The 16,322-nt window shown below is 35.1% G+C and overlaps 1 protein-coding gene across 6 annotated transcripts in view; it reads right to left on the reverse strand.

The window, feature by feature from the left end:
• LOC134543716 (band 3 anion transport protein) overlaps positions 1–16,322 on the reverse strand; it is a 337,233-nt gene that overhangs the window by 56,069 nt on the left and 264,842 nt on the right. For all 6 annotated transcript variants that reach the window (XM_063388400.1, XM_063388397.1, XM_063388398.1 and 3 more), the window contains 8 exons: positions 14,499–14,626; positions 14,314–14,414; positions 12,567–12,715; positions 10,294–10,402; positions 7,950–8,095; positions 5,666–5,826; positions 4,844–5,021; positions 3,421–3,626 (listed from right to left, as the gene is read on the reverse strand). In XM_063388400.1, the coding sequence (XP_063244470.1) occupies positions 3,421–3,626; positions 4,844–5,021; positions 5,666–5,826; positions 7,950–8,095; positions 10,294–10,402; positions 12,567–12,715; positions 14,314–14,414; positions 14,499–14,626 (1,178 nt within the window). The remainder of the gene's footprint in view (positions 1–3,420; positions 3,627–4,843; positions 5,022–5,665; positions 5,827–7,949; positions 8,096–10,293; positions 10,403–12,566; positions 12,716–14,313; positions 14,415–14,498; positions 14,627–16,322) is intronic.

Here is a 16,322-nt window from a genome sequence, read left to right on the forward strand (position 1 = left end):
GACCGCAATGGTCATTTCATTTCTTAAAACGGACCCAGAGCGAAACTAATTGATGACCCCTGTACTATAGTGTACCTTGGCCAAAAATATGCCTAAGAACTTTTAAAATATATAATACTAGCTTTTACCCATGGCTTCGCTCGCATTGATGTCCTTAAATAAGTATCAAAGATCATTGCAAATAAAATAATATGGTAATTGTTTTTTCATTGCATGACTGGGATCATCAGTATTTAAAAATTCTAACATACAATTTAGCTTGAAAAAATGAAAACATGCTTTATTTTAAATATGCTTCACTATAACCAAAAATAAATAATTTTAAAAAGTTCAAAGTATTAACGTATAATAAATTAATTTTTCTTTAAAAGAGCTTAAATCAGAGTATTATTCTAGGATTTTCCTGTATAGTACTATGTTATATGTTTTTCTTTTCGGTGAAAATATGTGTAGATTTCGGGCATTGGACACAGCGAACAGGTTACATATAGTTGGCCATGGGAAAAGCATGGCTTTGCCAAATTCACCCCTGCTACCTGCAATGTTTGCCCTTGCCTTTGTTGACGTTAACAGCAAAACTAAACTTGGCGTTCAGCTTGCTCATCTAAACAAATCCGTGCTTGAAGAGGCGTCTCAGTTGCTCTCAAAGAAGCTTGACAGTCGGCTTGGCCCTCTAACCTTTCTTGTCTCCGAGAATTTGTTTCATCAGCTCTCAAAGCAGATTGCCGCCTCGCTTGTTCTCATCTTCTTAATTCTGCATGAACGGAAGATTCTTGAGATCGAAAATTTTTGCCCCCTGGGCCCGAGATGAATTCTTAGACAGGTTGGATTTACATTTGCAAGACATTTAGAAAAAAGAAAATAGTCAATACTGAAAATAGAGTGAGAATAAAATAAACAAACACCTAACCTCAAAAATTAAAAAAGTTTAAGTATTGCTTGGTAGTGACAAAAAAATAAAAATAAATGTGGAAGCAGATGCTATAAAAAATTGAATAGTAAATTGACCACCAGTATTACAGTATTAGATTGGCAAATTATTTAATTAACTTATTTAAGTGCCTGATGGCGTTAAATTTCATTCAAATTACTCAAACTCTCAGTCGGACGATCATACATACCAATATAAATTTTTTTGCCCTTCGGAAAAATATTTATATATATATTTTTTTTGTAAAAAGTGTCTAATGTCCTTTACTATACCCTTGAAAATATGCGCACAAAATTTCATGATGATCGGTTGAGTAGTTTCCGCATGAAAGCGTAACAAATAAACAAACAAAAAAACAAACTCACATTCGCATTTATAATATTAGTAAGGATAATACTGCTTAATACATTGAAACAATGTAAAAATAACAATGATCCCATGCAAACTGGGGATTTACATAAGAAAAAAATAAATGATATATTTAAAACGAAAAAAACATTTTGCTAGGACAGCTACGATACTGCCATAACAAAGAAACGCAGACAGATACAAAGACTGGCATTCTCAAGTCGGCAGGCTGTAGACAGGGAGAGGACAGAGACATCTAGCGAGGGAGACAAGACGACAGCAAGCTAAGACAATTACATGGGTGCACAGTCTGAAACCTGAGTGGAGCTCTGTTTCCTGGGCTGCGTAGTCGTCCTCCACCAGCCACAGAGACTGTAGCAACAGGACACCAAGTCACAACAGTCACGACCACGGATGCAAACAGCAGTACAACACTACAGCGAACAAGCTGCTACCCCTTCACTAGTAGCACACAGCACACAAGATAGATGCACAATGTATCAACAGTAACAATGCACAGTTAAGCATAAAAAAAAGCAAAATAACACTATTTAGAGTAAAATAGTAATGTCTTCATTATCTTCGCAATTAAAACCAACAACAAAAACTTCCATTTTAGAAATTAAACTGAACTTAACAAATACAGTGAAGTCTCGCTAATCCCAACCCCGTTAACTTGAAAATCTGGCTAATCTAAATGACTTTAAGGTGAAAAGTATTAGTAAAAACTGAAATATTTTGTAGTTTAAAAATTATTTTGACACAATTATCAACATAAATAGGGATTCTGTGCTTGTAGAAATGTTTCAGTCTGTGTTACGTGCTAATTAAATGCTTATAAAAGAAGTAGTTTACAACACACTGTTGCATTATGACACATGTTCTGCTAATTCAAAAATATGCTAATACGAACAGGTCTTGGCTCAAATTAGTTCAGATAAGCATTACACCAATGTACCATAAAATCTTGATTCTACTTAGTTAAAATCACAATTTTTTTTAGGACAGTCTCGAATGTTCAAAAAATACCGAAGACATGGCCATGGCTAACAGCTTCCTGTACTTTGGACTGGGTCACACCTGATAAAGTCTCACCTATTACTGGCTCTGAGTGTCAAAACAAACTGTACAACATTAATTACAGTCAAGCACATGTAAATCTGCTTCAATATACTTTGCTAACGAATGAAAAAGACATAAGTGCCTACAGTTATTTTCCCACTTGTCCATGTGAGCAAATGGTGAAGAAATTTGCGAGCATGCCTACAAAGTTTCAACCATAAACTAACGATAGACTGATTTTAGTCTCCTGCGCATGGGACAGCCATTATGCTTATGATTCACTAACAGAACTGTTGAATTTAGCATATGTAAACTCACTATGTGTGAATAGTGCTCCAACAGACATTTTTTCATCCAAAATCATTCAATGAGAAGTAGTAATAGTAATTTTGACCAACACAGTTAAATGGAAATAATTGAAACTCTGGTAAACAAAACACTGAGGGATTCATAACATCCACAACAAACCACCATGACACGTTTTTCAAATAGTTCCGATGGAAAATTTAATGTCGAGGCCAAAAATTTCTTACTGCTGCATTGGTAGGGACAAGATTATATTGTGAGTTGAGATAAAACCAGAATAAAGCAAAAAGCATTTCAATACATCATGTAACACCAAAATGCAAGTTAAACAAACACCATACAACCCCAAAATTCAATGAAAATCATGAAGTTAATAAGAATTTTTAATCACAAAAAAGTGATTTTAATACATTAAATTCATTGAATATTACTTATTCAGTATGAAGTTTGGACAAAAATGTATGTACTAAAAAGACAGGAACAATACTACTTTTTTTTTATCTTGCAAATGTTATTAGCAATTCATTTTTACATTATGAGTCTGTACATTTTTCCAACTCATAAATACTTACCAATTTTTTTTTGTTCAAAATACTTCTGTCGTAAATATGCTTATTACAACTTATGTATTGTATTGTGAAATGGATAATTTATCAGTTAAAATGGCAATGTTTTGGTGGAGTAATAATCCTGAAATATTCAGGTATCATATTTGTTTAGTAACATGCTATCTTCACGAATGAATGGAATTGATAAAATGAGTGGGCACGGACCTGCAGGCTGGTGTAGCTGGCGACGTTGCGGCGCACGGCGAAGCGGAAGCGGTCGTGCTCGTTGACGTGGCGGTGCCGCAGCAGCAGCGCCCGCATCACTGTGGGCTTGTCCTCGGGCTTGATCAGCTCGTCCACCACCATCTGCTCGACCACGCGGTACGCCACCCCGGGCAGGTCCTTCTCCTCCAGGTCCAGCAGCACCACGCCTGGGCAACCACACCACCACTCCACTCCCGCTGCCTCACAACAAGTGCAACACTAAAGCATTCCATCCGACTCGAATTAAATAAACACATCCGAGACAAACCGTTGTTTCCAAACATGTGCATTAAACATAAGAATGTTCTATAATTATTATTTAATAAATTAATTTTAAAAAAAAGGAATGAATTTGAATCAGTACAAGGTGAACGACTAAAACATAAAAAACAAACACAGAAACTTGGCAAATTTTACCTGCCATAACATTTAGTTAGAAACTAACTCGTAATTTGCTTAGAGTGATTTTTGGGAATCATACGAAACAAATTTAGAATGGTTGGAACAGAATTTTAAATCCAGGTCATCAAGAATGACACTCCCGTGTCTTCACACCGCACAAAGATCAGTAATAATTTTTTTTTTTTATGAACGGATACAGGAAAAGTCAGGTCAGCAAGAGTGAAATTCAGGTCAGGTAGTAGGCCTGTACGAATACTATTTTTTTTATAGAAAGCGATTACCAAATAGAATGTTTAAAATATTCACAAAGTCTAATTGAATTGCAAATATTGTTCTCAGCAAAGCTGTATTATACTTATTTGATGAAATACAAGATTGAAGTAAAAAAAAAAAAAAAATCATCATTTAGTGTATGTATGTAATGTGTGAATTGTTCAAGTGGTTAACAATTTGGGCCCTATATATAACATCATTCATAAAAATTCTAAAATAACCATGTATAATATATTAATATTGAACATTTGTAAAAGCACACAGTGTGCCACATTTTGATATTTTTTTTAAGTAACCGACTTTATTCGAGCAAAATATACAGGAAAAAAAAAAAGAAGCTTCAAATAAAATTATAACATATTTCCTGGCAAAATTAAATCAAGTATTAAAAAGAGTTTTGATAGATTTGCTTAGTCAGTGCTTCTTATAGGTGTAGTGAGAAGTTAAGTTTCAGTTTGTAGAAGGTATGTCTGTAGAAGATATGTCAGTAGCAGATATAAGTTAGTCAGATGAGAAAGTTAGTAGTCACTAGAATGAAGTCTGAGGGCGGCATGTACGACATCATTTTAAGAGTCTGCTCATGTCAGCATCACAGGGCATAGTCAAGTCTGCATAAGGGCTGAGTAAGACTTGAAGAGTCACTATGATGGATCTTAGAGGGTAAGGATAATCCAGTTGGGAGTCTGTGAATGAATGGTAGTGTGATTACCAGTCTCCAGGCAACGTCGCAGATTCAGCAGCGAGTGAAAGCTGAGGGAAGCCACGTGTGGCCTGCCCCAGCGGTCGGCTCCTTCCTCCACATCCTCTTCGTATTTGATCCAACGAGCTGTCTCTTTCCACTCACGTTCATCACCCAGACCATGCAGCTCATCCAGTTGAACAAATATCTAAATGTCATGTGAAAGAAAAATTTTTAGTGGAAGCATGAGAATTATGAGATTGTTAACCCCCAAGCATCATGATAACAAGAACTTAAATGATTATATTTTTGCTATAGAAAATTATTCATCAATGAACTTTTGAACACCTTCTGTTAGTAATAATTTCAGTCTGTTTATATATAAAAAAAATTACACCCTAACATGTCAATTTACAATAAATATGGAACTTAATTCATTACAAAGTAGGTACCTCATATTAATGGAATTTGGATATTTTTCAGATACCAACAAAATATCTTACAATTAGTAACAGTTCTGTATAAAAAACTTTAATTGTTAAGTACCAAAATTATGGGATTTCTCCAAGTTAGGTAGTTGTGATTTATTTGACACAAAATCCTAACCTAAACTACAAATGGAATATCTACAAAAATTAAAAGGACTTTTAGCATTTTGATATTATTTAGTCTGTTATTCCTGTTGTACACATTAATATTTTATTAAAGATTAATAAGCATCATCACAAATAATGGTTTAAACAGTAAACCTACTCACTTTCTACAAAAAGCCATTTCAAAACACCATAATAAAATATCAATAGTATTTTCAAAAAATGTAAATCTATCTAAATCAAAATATCAGCATCTCACCTCGTGTGGACTATGGTCGTATGTCTTCTTCAGTGATGCCAATGGCAACACACCCTCCAGGGCAAGACCATCCTTGCGCCCAATGTGCACAACAGATGCATTACTGATCTTTGGCTGTATCTTAAATCGACGAATTCCTTTTGAATCATCAAATCGATGGCCTGCAGAAAAAAAGCTTAAGAGAGGTGACAAATTTCAGCAACTATCCTCAATGGAAAGCGTTTACCAGTCAAACTAGCACATAAAGTTAGGAATTGGTAGTCCAGCTTTTTGTTCATATCTATAACAGTGCAACAAATTGTATACAAAAAATCAAGTGAAAAGGAAAGAGGAAGATAAAAGGTGATCAAAAAATTGATCAAGAAGTTCATTTTTGGTTGTAACTAGGCATTTTGTTTCAACCCCAAATAATGTGAAAACACTTTCTCTAATATGTCAGTTGGGATGGATGAAAAACAGTCTGTAGCTTTGTAAGCCCTTACCCTCTCTACATATAAAACATTAGCATAAATAATGTTATGTTTTTTTGAACATTTTTCAATAATAAGTTAGGTTTTCGGTTTCCATGTGAATAACAGCCGATTATATGTTCCAGAGGTAGTCATGTTAGCAATATGCTCATATTTCTCATTAGTTAATGTTTTTAAGTATTTCTGTTAGTTTACTTAATTTAAATTTTAAAGGCCACTAACATGCGTTATTACCTTTTTGGCTTGTTGGGTAAATTTCCTAGTGTAGTCATATATTTTTCGTTACTTGTTTTGTTATTATCCTTTGTTTGAAAGCATAATGATGCAATGTGATGGTAAAATTACATCAGTGTTGGAGACAGAGAGAGGCAGGTGTGCCCTGAAGTGTACGAGAGAGAGAGAGAGAGAGAGAGAGAGAGAGAGAGAGAGAGAGAGAGACAAAAATGATGGTGCCCCGCCGAACACAGGAACTCGAGGACAAATGAATCATCAACATTGGCAAAAGACAGAGAAGGGAAAGGCCCTAGTTATGTGCATGCAGAGTTGTTTCCTTTCTTGTAACTTGTGATTGATTGGCTGATTTTTGAAATTGGGTCTTAAACTTGTATCTGATTGGTTGTGGGTAACACGTCATCATAACCCTCTCCTTTGTAGATGGAGGTAGTCAGGTCGGTCGTTAGTCATGTTGTGATCATGGTACCGAATGGTCGTGGTCGGACTATGGCTCAAAATTAAATATTTATATAGTTGAAAAGTAAATTTTGTATTTTTGGTCCAGGCAGCGCCGATTGATAAACACTTTTGGATTTTTTTATGTACAATTCGTTGTCGTCCAAATGTGTAAGTACTTTGCTTGTACCATGAGTTCATGTGAAATCATGGGATTTAAAAGAAGTAGTAAATAATCTTTTCATCAGACATTTCAGTACCATTTTAAAGAAAATTGTCTTTCTGGCAGCAATGAACTTTGGTTTTTGCTATGTGTTGTGAATTATCTGAAACAGTGTTGTGGTCAAAAGATGCAGCCTTTGTGCTGATGTGAATTTTCGGTAAAGAATTATAATAAAAAAGCAATAAAAACCAATCGCTGTTCTTGAGAGACTACTATTTTCATCATGAATCATTTAGAGCAAAGTTTTTATGAAATTTGAACAGTACTTATGAACCCAACCAATTCAAGTGTTTTAATGTATGTGGAATTCATACCAATTATGAGCTAACTGGAAGGTTTGGGTTGTAACAAGTCTTATGTTTGTATTGAAATTTTTTTTTTTGTATTTGTTAATACAAATATCTGCAGAATGACTAGATTAGCCGATATGCATAAGCACATCATAGAATCGTTAAAAAGTGGTTAATTTTCTAGTTTTTTTACTTACAACTACATTTTCAGCAGAAAACATTCAATAATATTTGCCAATAATATGCCTTCACAGGAAAGCCATAAAGGAGAAAAAGCCTGAAGTTTGGAAAGATAAGTAGCACAGTTTACTGTCTGATAAATTCACAGCAGAGCACCACATGCAAAAACCTTTAAAATATAGCCAATGTTTCCCATTTATTTGTCATGTGGTGTGACAGCATCCGATAGGCTTGGATACTTACTCTTGCCTACACTTAATCATGAATTCTCCAGAAAATGACAGCCACTAGTGCCTACTATTGTGGTACTCAGTCATGCACACATCTGACATGCAATACAAAAATGTTCTTCTAAAAAGTAACTGTTGCTGCCTGCCAGTAGGCTGTGATGTGCAACCAATTGAGAATGGTCTAATGAAACGTAATATCTCAAGACAAAATGACATTCTTACTGGTTAGATCGTCTAGGTCATGCTCTTGAAGGTTTGACACATCCCCGGGGTGCAGAACTCCATCGAATTCCGGCCCCACCTTCCTAGACAGGTAGGTCTCTTCAGGAAGACTGTACTTGCGTGATGCATGCCGATGGTGATGGCGACTGTACGGCACACAGAAACCCACAGTTCTTCATCAAGTTGGCGGCAGTAACATATGAATATTATAAATAAATAGTACCGGTAATTGTAAAGTATAGTGAAATGTCTATAATTTGGAACGTTCGGAACCACAGCCGTAATTGATTATTGAACTTCATAGTAGTTTTAGCTGGAATATCTAATGTGAATATGTGAACTTTAAACCACTGGAAAACAGGTAACATTGTTCTGATATGAAAACCGACAGAAATGATAAACTCTGAGCGAACTAAAATTGCCATCAGCGCAGTAATGCGACCTGGCATCTAAGCCAAACAGCCAGAATCCTCCCAAAAAAATTCTTAACGCAAGCAGCTCAAGTGGCGCCGGATTACAGAACGTGCCGAACCATATAATACCGGAAAGACCTTGCACTACAGTACATGAAAATAAACTTCTTTTCACACAATTTTTCAAAGCATTAATCAATCATTAAGTGAAAGAACAAAATAGAGTTAATTACTTAAGGAAAAACATTTCCAACGGTTGCAATCCATTTTCAGTTATTACAAAATATATTTAAACCAAATTGGAAACTTATTAACCAATAAACATGTGAATACCTCACTGCACGTCAACCTCTGGCACAATAACCACCAGGGCATCATATTACAAGACATGCTGACAGCCAAAGAAAGATTAAAAAATTTTTGAACATTATACCATTGCTGGTTTCCATTGAACATCATAGATAAACCTCAACAATGAACACAGATGTCATTACACAAACACACACAAAACAAGCCAAAATCAGCCAAAAACAAAAAAGTTAAATGCACTGACAGAACAGAGACTTCCGTAAAAGGAATTAGTCACAAAAATATCACAACACATATGAACACAGTGGGCTGACACAGATGCTACAAGAACAGTGACTAATTGGTCTTAGAAAGCCTACTGTGTTTATCTTCTGTGCCATCGTCATTGTAATGTCCAGAATATCTGTTAAATCTCATCACTGGGTTCATCCATGCATCGCTGTGTTTTTATTGTGTTGTCCCTATAATCTTTTTTGTACCAATGTCGGATATGTCCATCACTGATTGGATTTGTACACAGTGTATATTAATTTTTAGTGTATAGTGTTAGAGACTTGTGATTTTTAAACTTTCTGCATTGCTGGCCAGCAGCGCCAAGTCTTCAAGTTGGCTGCCTGCCAAGGTGGGTAGTCCTGCCGGTTACGGTGACGAAGCAACAGTTGTTCGACTCTCATGGTGGTAAGTTGTGCTATCGTGCACACTTACTGCCAATTGTATTGTTCGCAAATGAAATAGTAATTAAATGTTGTGGATTTTTATATGGATTTTACAGTCTTTTAAATTTTCCAAACAAAACAGTCACTGTGTTGTCCAAGGTAGTTTTTAGTCCGTATCTTAATTTATTTTTGTGACTGTCTCATCATTGTCAACCAACTGTGTCATCTGTCTGTAACATTTTACTGACTAATTCATCTCATGAAATTCTGTAAGGCTGACTGTACATTTAACTTTAGACATTGGCTGACTTTAGTTTGTTTTCCGTCTTTGTGAAAAGATCTCTCATCTATTTTTAAAGTTTCTCAATGACACACAGTGTAAACCGAAAATGGTGTATGGCCAAAAAAAAATCAGCCAGAGAAGACAATTTTCTGTAAATTATACTGTAGCAGCACCTATTACCATCAATTGCTAGTTGCTGTTACTGCAAGATGGTAGAGAAACTAACACACATATACTTCTGTGGTATAGTGGTAACAACAGAGCACTGGCTATCAACACACTAACCAGAACAGTTCAATTTTAATTCTTAAAGAATAAACATTGAAAAGAAAACAAAACAACATATCCTTAAACCTTTATCATTAGCAAAAAACAGAAAAACAAATTATTTTATGTATGCATAGAGGCACTCGTATTTCATGGATTCATTTTGTAGGAAACTATACTTAAAGCATGTACACTTACATATGATTTAAGCACATGTGTAGGATGGTTGACTCATGCCAGGTCAGAGTCAACCATCCTACACATGAGCTTAAATCATATGTAAGTGTACATGCTTTAAGTATAGTTTCCTACAAAATGAATCCATGAAATAAGATGCATTCTTTTTTGCTCAAGTACGAACATGAATCTCTTAACATATTTATACACTATAAAATACAAATGAAAAATTTAAACACCTGTGCTTCCGTTTCTTCTTTTCATGGTTCTTAGGCACAGAATCTCTTCTCTGAGGCTCAGCTGCATCAGTTGTTTCAGAGATGTTTCCCCCAGCATCCACCCCTTCACCTAAGAAAATGAATGTGAACAGTTACCAAAACAAATTTTGCTTTGCTACCTATTTGTGTTTGAGATAAGTAAACATTTGATATAACCTGAACTAAATAAATAATATGATAAAATCTATTTAAAAATTTGGTTCTTTTACAGATTTTATTTTTCATCCAACAATAAATAAATTAAATCCTACTAATATTATAAACACGAAAGTTTGTAAGTATGGATGTTTTTTACTCTTTCACGTAAAAACTACTGAATGGATTTTAATGAAACTTTACAATAATATAGCTTATACATCAGAATAACACATAGGCTACATATTAATATGAAATTCCATCCTTAAGGGAGTTAAAAAGTGAAAATTTCATTTTATAACAGAAAAAATCATAGGTCATAGACATACAAATAGTGAGTGAGTGTCATTTTTCTATGTCTGCCACACGATCATACACATGGTAAGGTCTTGCAATTTCATATTTTTCTCCTTGGTGAGACCAGCGCTTAGTGGAGCTCGCAGCGGCTAGCAAAATAAAGGCGCTAATAACAGTTTGGTTCTTAACTTTGTCAATAGATAGAGTTGCCTTGAATTTTAAACGCACCTTCGTTCGATGCATTTGTCATGTCTTTAACTTTCGTTAGTTTGTGCCGTATGCGTTCCTATACCATTTATCTGATTACGATTAAATTTTGGTGAGTTGTTATGTGGATGCCCGTGAAGGTTTCTGAGACGGTATAACTATTTTGCAATAGTTGGAGCACGAATCGTTTCAAAAAAATGTGTTTATTTCATATTATATAGCGGCACTTCGTCTGTTTTTGTTGTCTAAGTGCGCAGGCATGAGACAATTTATTTAAATATAAAAGAGAGACAGAGATAGAGATATATATATATAGAGTGAGATTGAGAGGGACAGAGAGATAAGTTGAGATAGAGCGAGGTATAGAGAATGAAATGGGTTAGATAAAGAGATATATAGATGTATAGCGCTATATTGAGATTTATATATAGAAGAGATAGAGATAGTGGGAGGTATATATGTATATATGTAGATATAAAGAGATGAATAGAGATAGAGAGATACTTATAAATATAGATGTAAATAGAGATAAATATATATTTCGAGATATGGATGAATGATTTGTATATGTGTAACTACTTTAAACATATTACAAAACAAAACTGAATGAGGCATTGCAATGCATGCTGAGCATTAGCTATATGGAATCATTTCAATATTAGTAATCTCTTATTTTTCAGCTTTTTTCTATAGTGCTTTATAAAGTCTAGATTACATACAGACCACCATTTTTCGATATATACAGGTAAATAACTATACACTGGCAGAACAACGTCTGTCAGGATCTGAAAGTGAAATAAATTATTTTGCACACTTGACATTCAAATTAAGAATACAATTACTAACTATATCTGATTTCGAAAAAGGTCCCCTTCACCCTGTGTTCAGCCCGGGCAACGCCGGGTACTGCAGCTAGTACAGTACATAATTAAATTTTATCATCCAAACAAATATTTAACAACACAATGATAATCAATTGTATTGTTAACTACTTCAAATGCTTCCTGGAAAAATCAAACTAATCAAAATTAAGTTTATAGCAGCAGGCTTTGAATTGTTTGTTTGTAGCCTGCAATATTATGTAAAATGGTTTGGGAAAATATTTCAATGGATGGCTGTACTAAAATTTCACTTCAGTTTTTACAAAAACACGACATAAAATTTAAAATCTTCAAATATTTGCGTGCAATTGTATGCATTAATTTGACAAACATTGACAACAAACTAAAATGTTTATTAAGGAAGCCAATGGAAATTAAATTTTAAATTTATGCAATCATTATTTTTCAACCTTAAAAATCATTATTAACTAAGTAATGCAAATAAAGGAGACAACCGATAGAATAAAAATTTGAATTGTCATGCTAAAGCAGAACATTTGACTTCCAGAGTAAAATCTCATTAGAAAATAATTGAAGAAAAAAACCCACCAGTTTTGGTACTAAATAATGAAACTGTTTATTAATGTAAAACACATTTCAGAGATATGAAAATATACTTTATTTAAACTGAGGTACTTTATAATGAAAATCAACTCTTATGCGAGTCTAAATAGATACAATGGTAAGTGTTGCATGTGTCGGAGAGGAGCTCACCTATCTGAAACTGCACCCTTCGGAGAGCCTCCACCGGGGAACCAAACAAGGGACTGTCCGCGAAGGAAGCTGCCCGCTCCGACACCTGTGGCTCTGATTCGCTGCTCAGCATCACGTCCTCTGGGCTCGGAGTGTTCAGCGAGCTGGCCCTTCAGTCACACAGCAGGGCACACATGCACAACAAAACATGATTTAATCTTTTTAACTTAATGCTCATGCTGATGTATTACTACTAAAGGATATTTCAATGAATTATTATCAAAAATGTACCTGGGCCCATTTTTAGGAAGTCATCAGAAAGGTGAGAAATACCGATTTAAAAGCAAGCTGTTAGCTTTATTGGCTGTGTTGAATTGTCAAGTTGAAAAATCAGCACAAAAGTATAATTTACTTTCATTCCAACAACTTTTATCTTAAACTTCCTAAATGGTACTCGGGTACCTTTTTAGAATAATCCATTCAAATGGATGATTGCGATTACAATGTTAAAATCCATTTATATTCACATTGAAGTAAAACCAGATGGGCATATATTTTGGTACAACCCGAAATTTTAGTGGGAAGGTTTATTAATGAATGCAGTACATTTTCATTACTTACAATAATTTCAAATTAAGGAAAAATTGACAGCAGATGTATGTATTTATCCCTAAAATACTTCCAGTATACCTGTACAGACATGCTTCACCAAATAAAGTGAATTTCTTAAGAATTTCTCAGTAAAGAAGTTTAATTATTACGAGAAGATTTTCTAATCAAATCTATACTAATATTATAAAGCTGAAGAGTTTGTTTGTTTGTTTGTTTGAACACGCTAATCTCAGGAACCACTGGTCCAATTTGAAAAATTCTTTCAGTGTTGGATAGTACATTTATCGAGGAAGGCTATATGCTATATTATATTATCAATAACATTAGGGATCCTTACTAAAAGTCCAATTTAGAATCAAATGCGTTGGAGGGAGTTAGATACAACATGCAGTACACGTACGAAGTGTGTGTTGACAATGCCGCAGGCACTAGAAGTTTATTTCCTATTGCCTATTAACATTGCTGCCACGCACTAGATGCCTTATCATCCTTAATTTTCCCATACAAGTAAGAAACACCCGTGTGATATTAACAACGAAGCAATCAGTACCCTCATAAGAGTTCAATTTGTATATAAATACTTTTTATCACTTTAAATCACAAACTTAAACTATTGTTTTTTCCCCTCTCTCTGTGTTTAATTTGTTTTTTTATTGCCCTTTTTTTCAAGTATATATATTTTACAGACTTGAAACTTCACAGTAATGTTCCTTATGTTACGCAGGATGACATTATCCAAAAATTAGATCCCAGTGGGTACTTTGTTTGCATGAGAACAGGATTTTGCATTGTTCATGCCTTCTGCGTCTCCATGGCAACGGGCATCGCGCGGCAGTGGCGTACTCACAAGGAGGGGCATGTATAATGAGCGGCGCAAGAGTGATCTGCCTGTAGACTGCCGTAGCGAAGTACGGGTACATCAGTTGTACGTTGCGTGCACAAGTCGGGAAACCATCAATGCTATTCATTTTCTCTCCAATACATTATACAGCATTGTAATAAATTTTCACTGAATTTTTTTTATTTACCATTACTGTAAATGGGAGATGTGGCTTAATTTTTTTCCATTAGTATAGCCGTGCGAAGCCGGGTCGGGCAGCTAGTTTAAAATAAAATAGGTAAAAAAGGAGCCCAATATTAGTTGAACGTCAGTTACCCAGGCATGTTGGCAGCAGTGGACGAAGATGGAACTGATGGAAGACATGGATCCTCGTCCAAACTCATCTCTACAGCAGACATCTTGCGAGAGTCACCAACCTGTAAGAGTGTTAAGTGTTTTCTCAGTTCTGCACGTTTTGCAATACACAGTCACGATAAAAGAGAGGGCGAGTGCATAGTCACCTCCGCAGATGTTCCAGCGTCGCTCTTCTCCGACTCAGACTCGCGGGGAGAGGAGTCCCTCTTCCTGGCCGGCCTCGAGAGCAGGGACTTTGGTATGTGTGGGTGGGGGTAGCTCTTCTTCCTGTGTTCTGCAGCAAGCAAGCAAGCAAGCATGCCACACAATGCTGCATAGAGCATTCCATAGGTGTATCCGGGGGGGAAGGGGGGAGTCAAAGAGGGAAAAAATACATCAAACAAGTAGCAAGGCCCTGTAGTTAGAGAAATTTTGTAATTAATTCTCACAAATAAATAATGTGTTTTTTTTTCTTTTTGGTTACTGTTTATAATTTTATAGTCGTCATGGACACTCCTCCCCATTAAACAGTTTGAAAATGCCCCCCCTACCCCTTCTGAGGGATTCTGAAAAATATTTCCCCTTCTCTTTTGAGCTGAATATGCCCTTTCTAATAACTGTAAATAATCATGCCAGATTTTTATTTTAATCACTAGTGTGACCTTTTACAAATTGAAAATAACATTTAGTAAATACCTGGTGATAAAATTTCTGACTCAACATTTGCAAGAAAACTATCTAAAGAAATTAACACGAAAATCCCTTAGTTCTGTACCTCAGTATGATAGTGTTAAAACCGAAAATATATTACTTTTGAGTTGTGTACACTGCTTTATTCAGCATAGATCCCTTATTCCGCATAGATTCCTTTATTAAGTACAAAAGTGTCATAACTCAAATACTAATAATTACATGTTTATTTGGTTCAGTATGACATTGTACTGGAGTATAGTATTTTGTTTATGTGACACTGTTACATTCCAGGTTGGCCCAGCACTACAACCCAGAAAAATAACAAATCAATGTTGAATTCTTGAAAAGTTTGTTTACATTTGATGAATTTTTAGTTTTTTTTTAAAGTGACATCTTTTAACTCAATTTTTTTAGCGAGCTGCTGATGATACGGCCGCACGTTGCAACGCTTGAGTGACAAATAACTTGTACCATGCAGTTTCCTTACTTTTAAAAAGCCAAAACTAAGGGAGGTAACTCCCGTAGGCCAACCGACCTATCACAACACAGAATACAATTCCTGACCATACAGGGGAAAATACTGAAAAACTTTATTTCTATAGAAGTCTGGGAAGACACTTCACACCACCTCAAGGCTCGCTCTGATTGCCTGGCAAAACAGTGCCCAGCGAAAGTTCCAGTCTATTGTTGTGCAGTAATGCCCCCCCCCCCTCCCCACCTGCTGGGTTTTTCCAACAACGCACTAACTTGAGGCGTGAAAAACAACTTGCCGGCGACAGCATGTAGCGCCTGTCTTCCTTCCTTTTGAAACCTTCTAGAATGTTCTAGAATGTTACAGTCTTACTACCCAGAACATGCCTTACAATTTTGACAAATGTGATTAATACACATGTTAATTGTAAGTGATTAAGTATACAAATAATAATAAAAACACTAAATTCAGCTTTGTATAAAACATAACCCAAATTAATAATAATCACTATTAAAACACAAACAAAATACTTGAAATGCCTATGTATAATAAAAGAATAATAAATAAAAAAAATTATAAAATATAAAAAAAAACATCATTCTTAGTCAAGTGTTATTGGTAGTAGGGGGCAGGAATTCTGCAATGTTACAACACTTTTACTCATTAAGTTGCAGCACTTTTGCACATACGAAGTCCTACTCATTTATCCAACCGTAACATTTTAAGTTGTTACAGTTTCGATTTTTCAGATTTATGACAGCTGGTTCATAAGACAGTAACATTTATAGTTGATTCTGTTTTACAGAAAATGTTTAAATTAGGGCAG

Source organism: Bacillus rossius, chromosome 1, assembly GCF_032445375.1.
Source record: "Bacillus rossius redtenbacheri isolate Brsri chromosome 1, Brsri_v3, whole genome shotgun sequence".
Taxonomy (NCBI): domain Eukaryota; kingdom Metazoa; phylum Arthropoda; class Insecta; order Phasmatodea; family Bacillidae; genus Bacillus; species Bacillus rossius.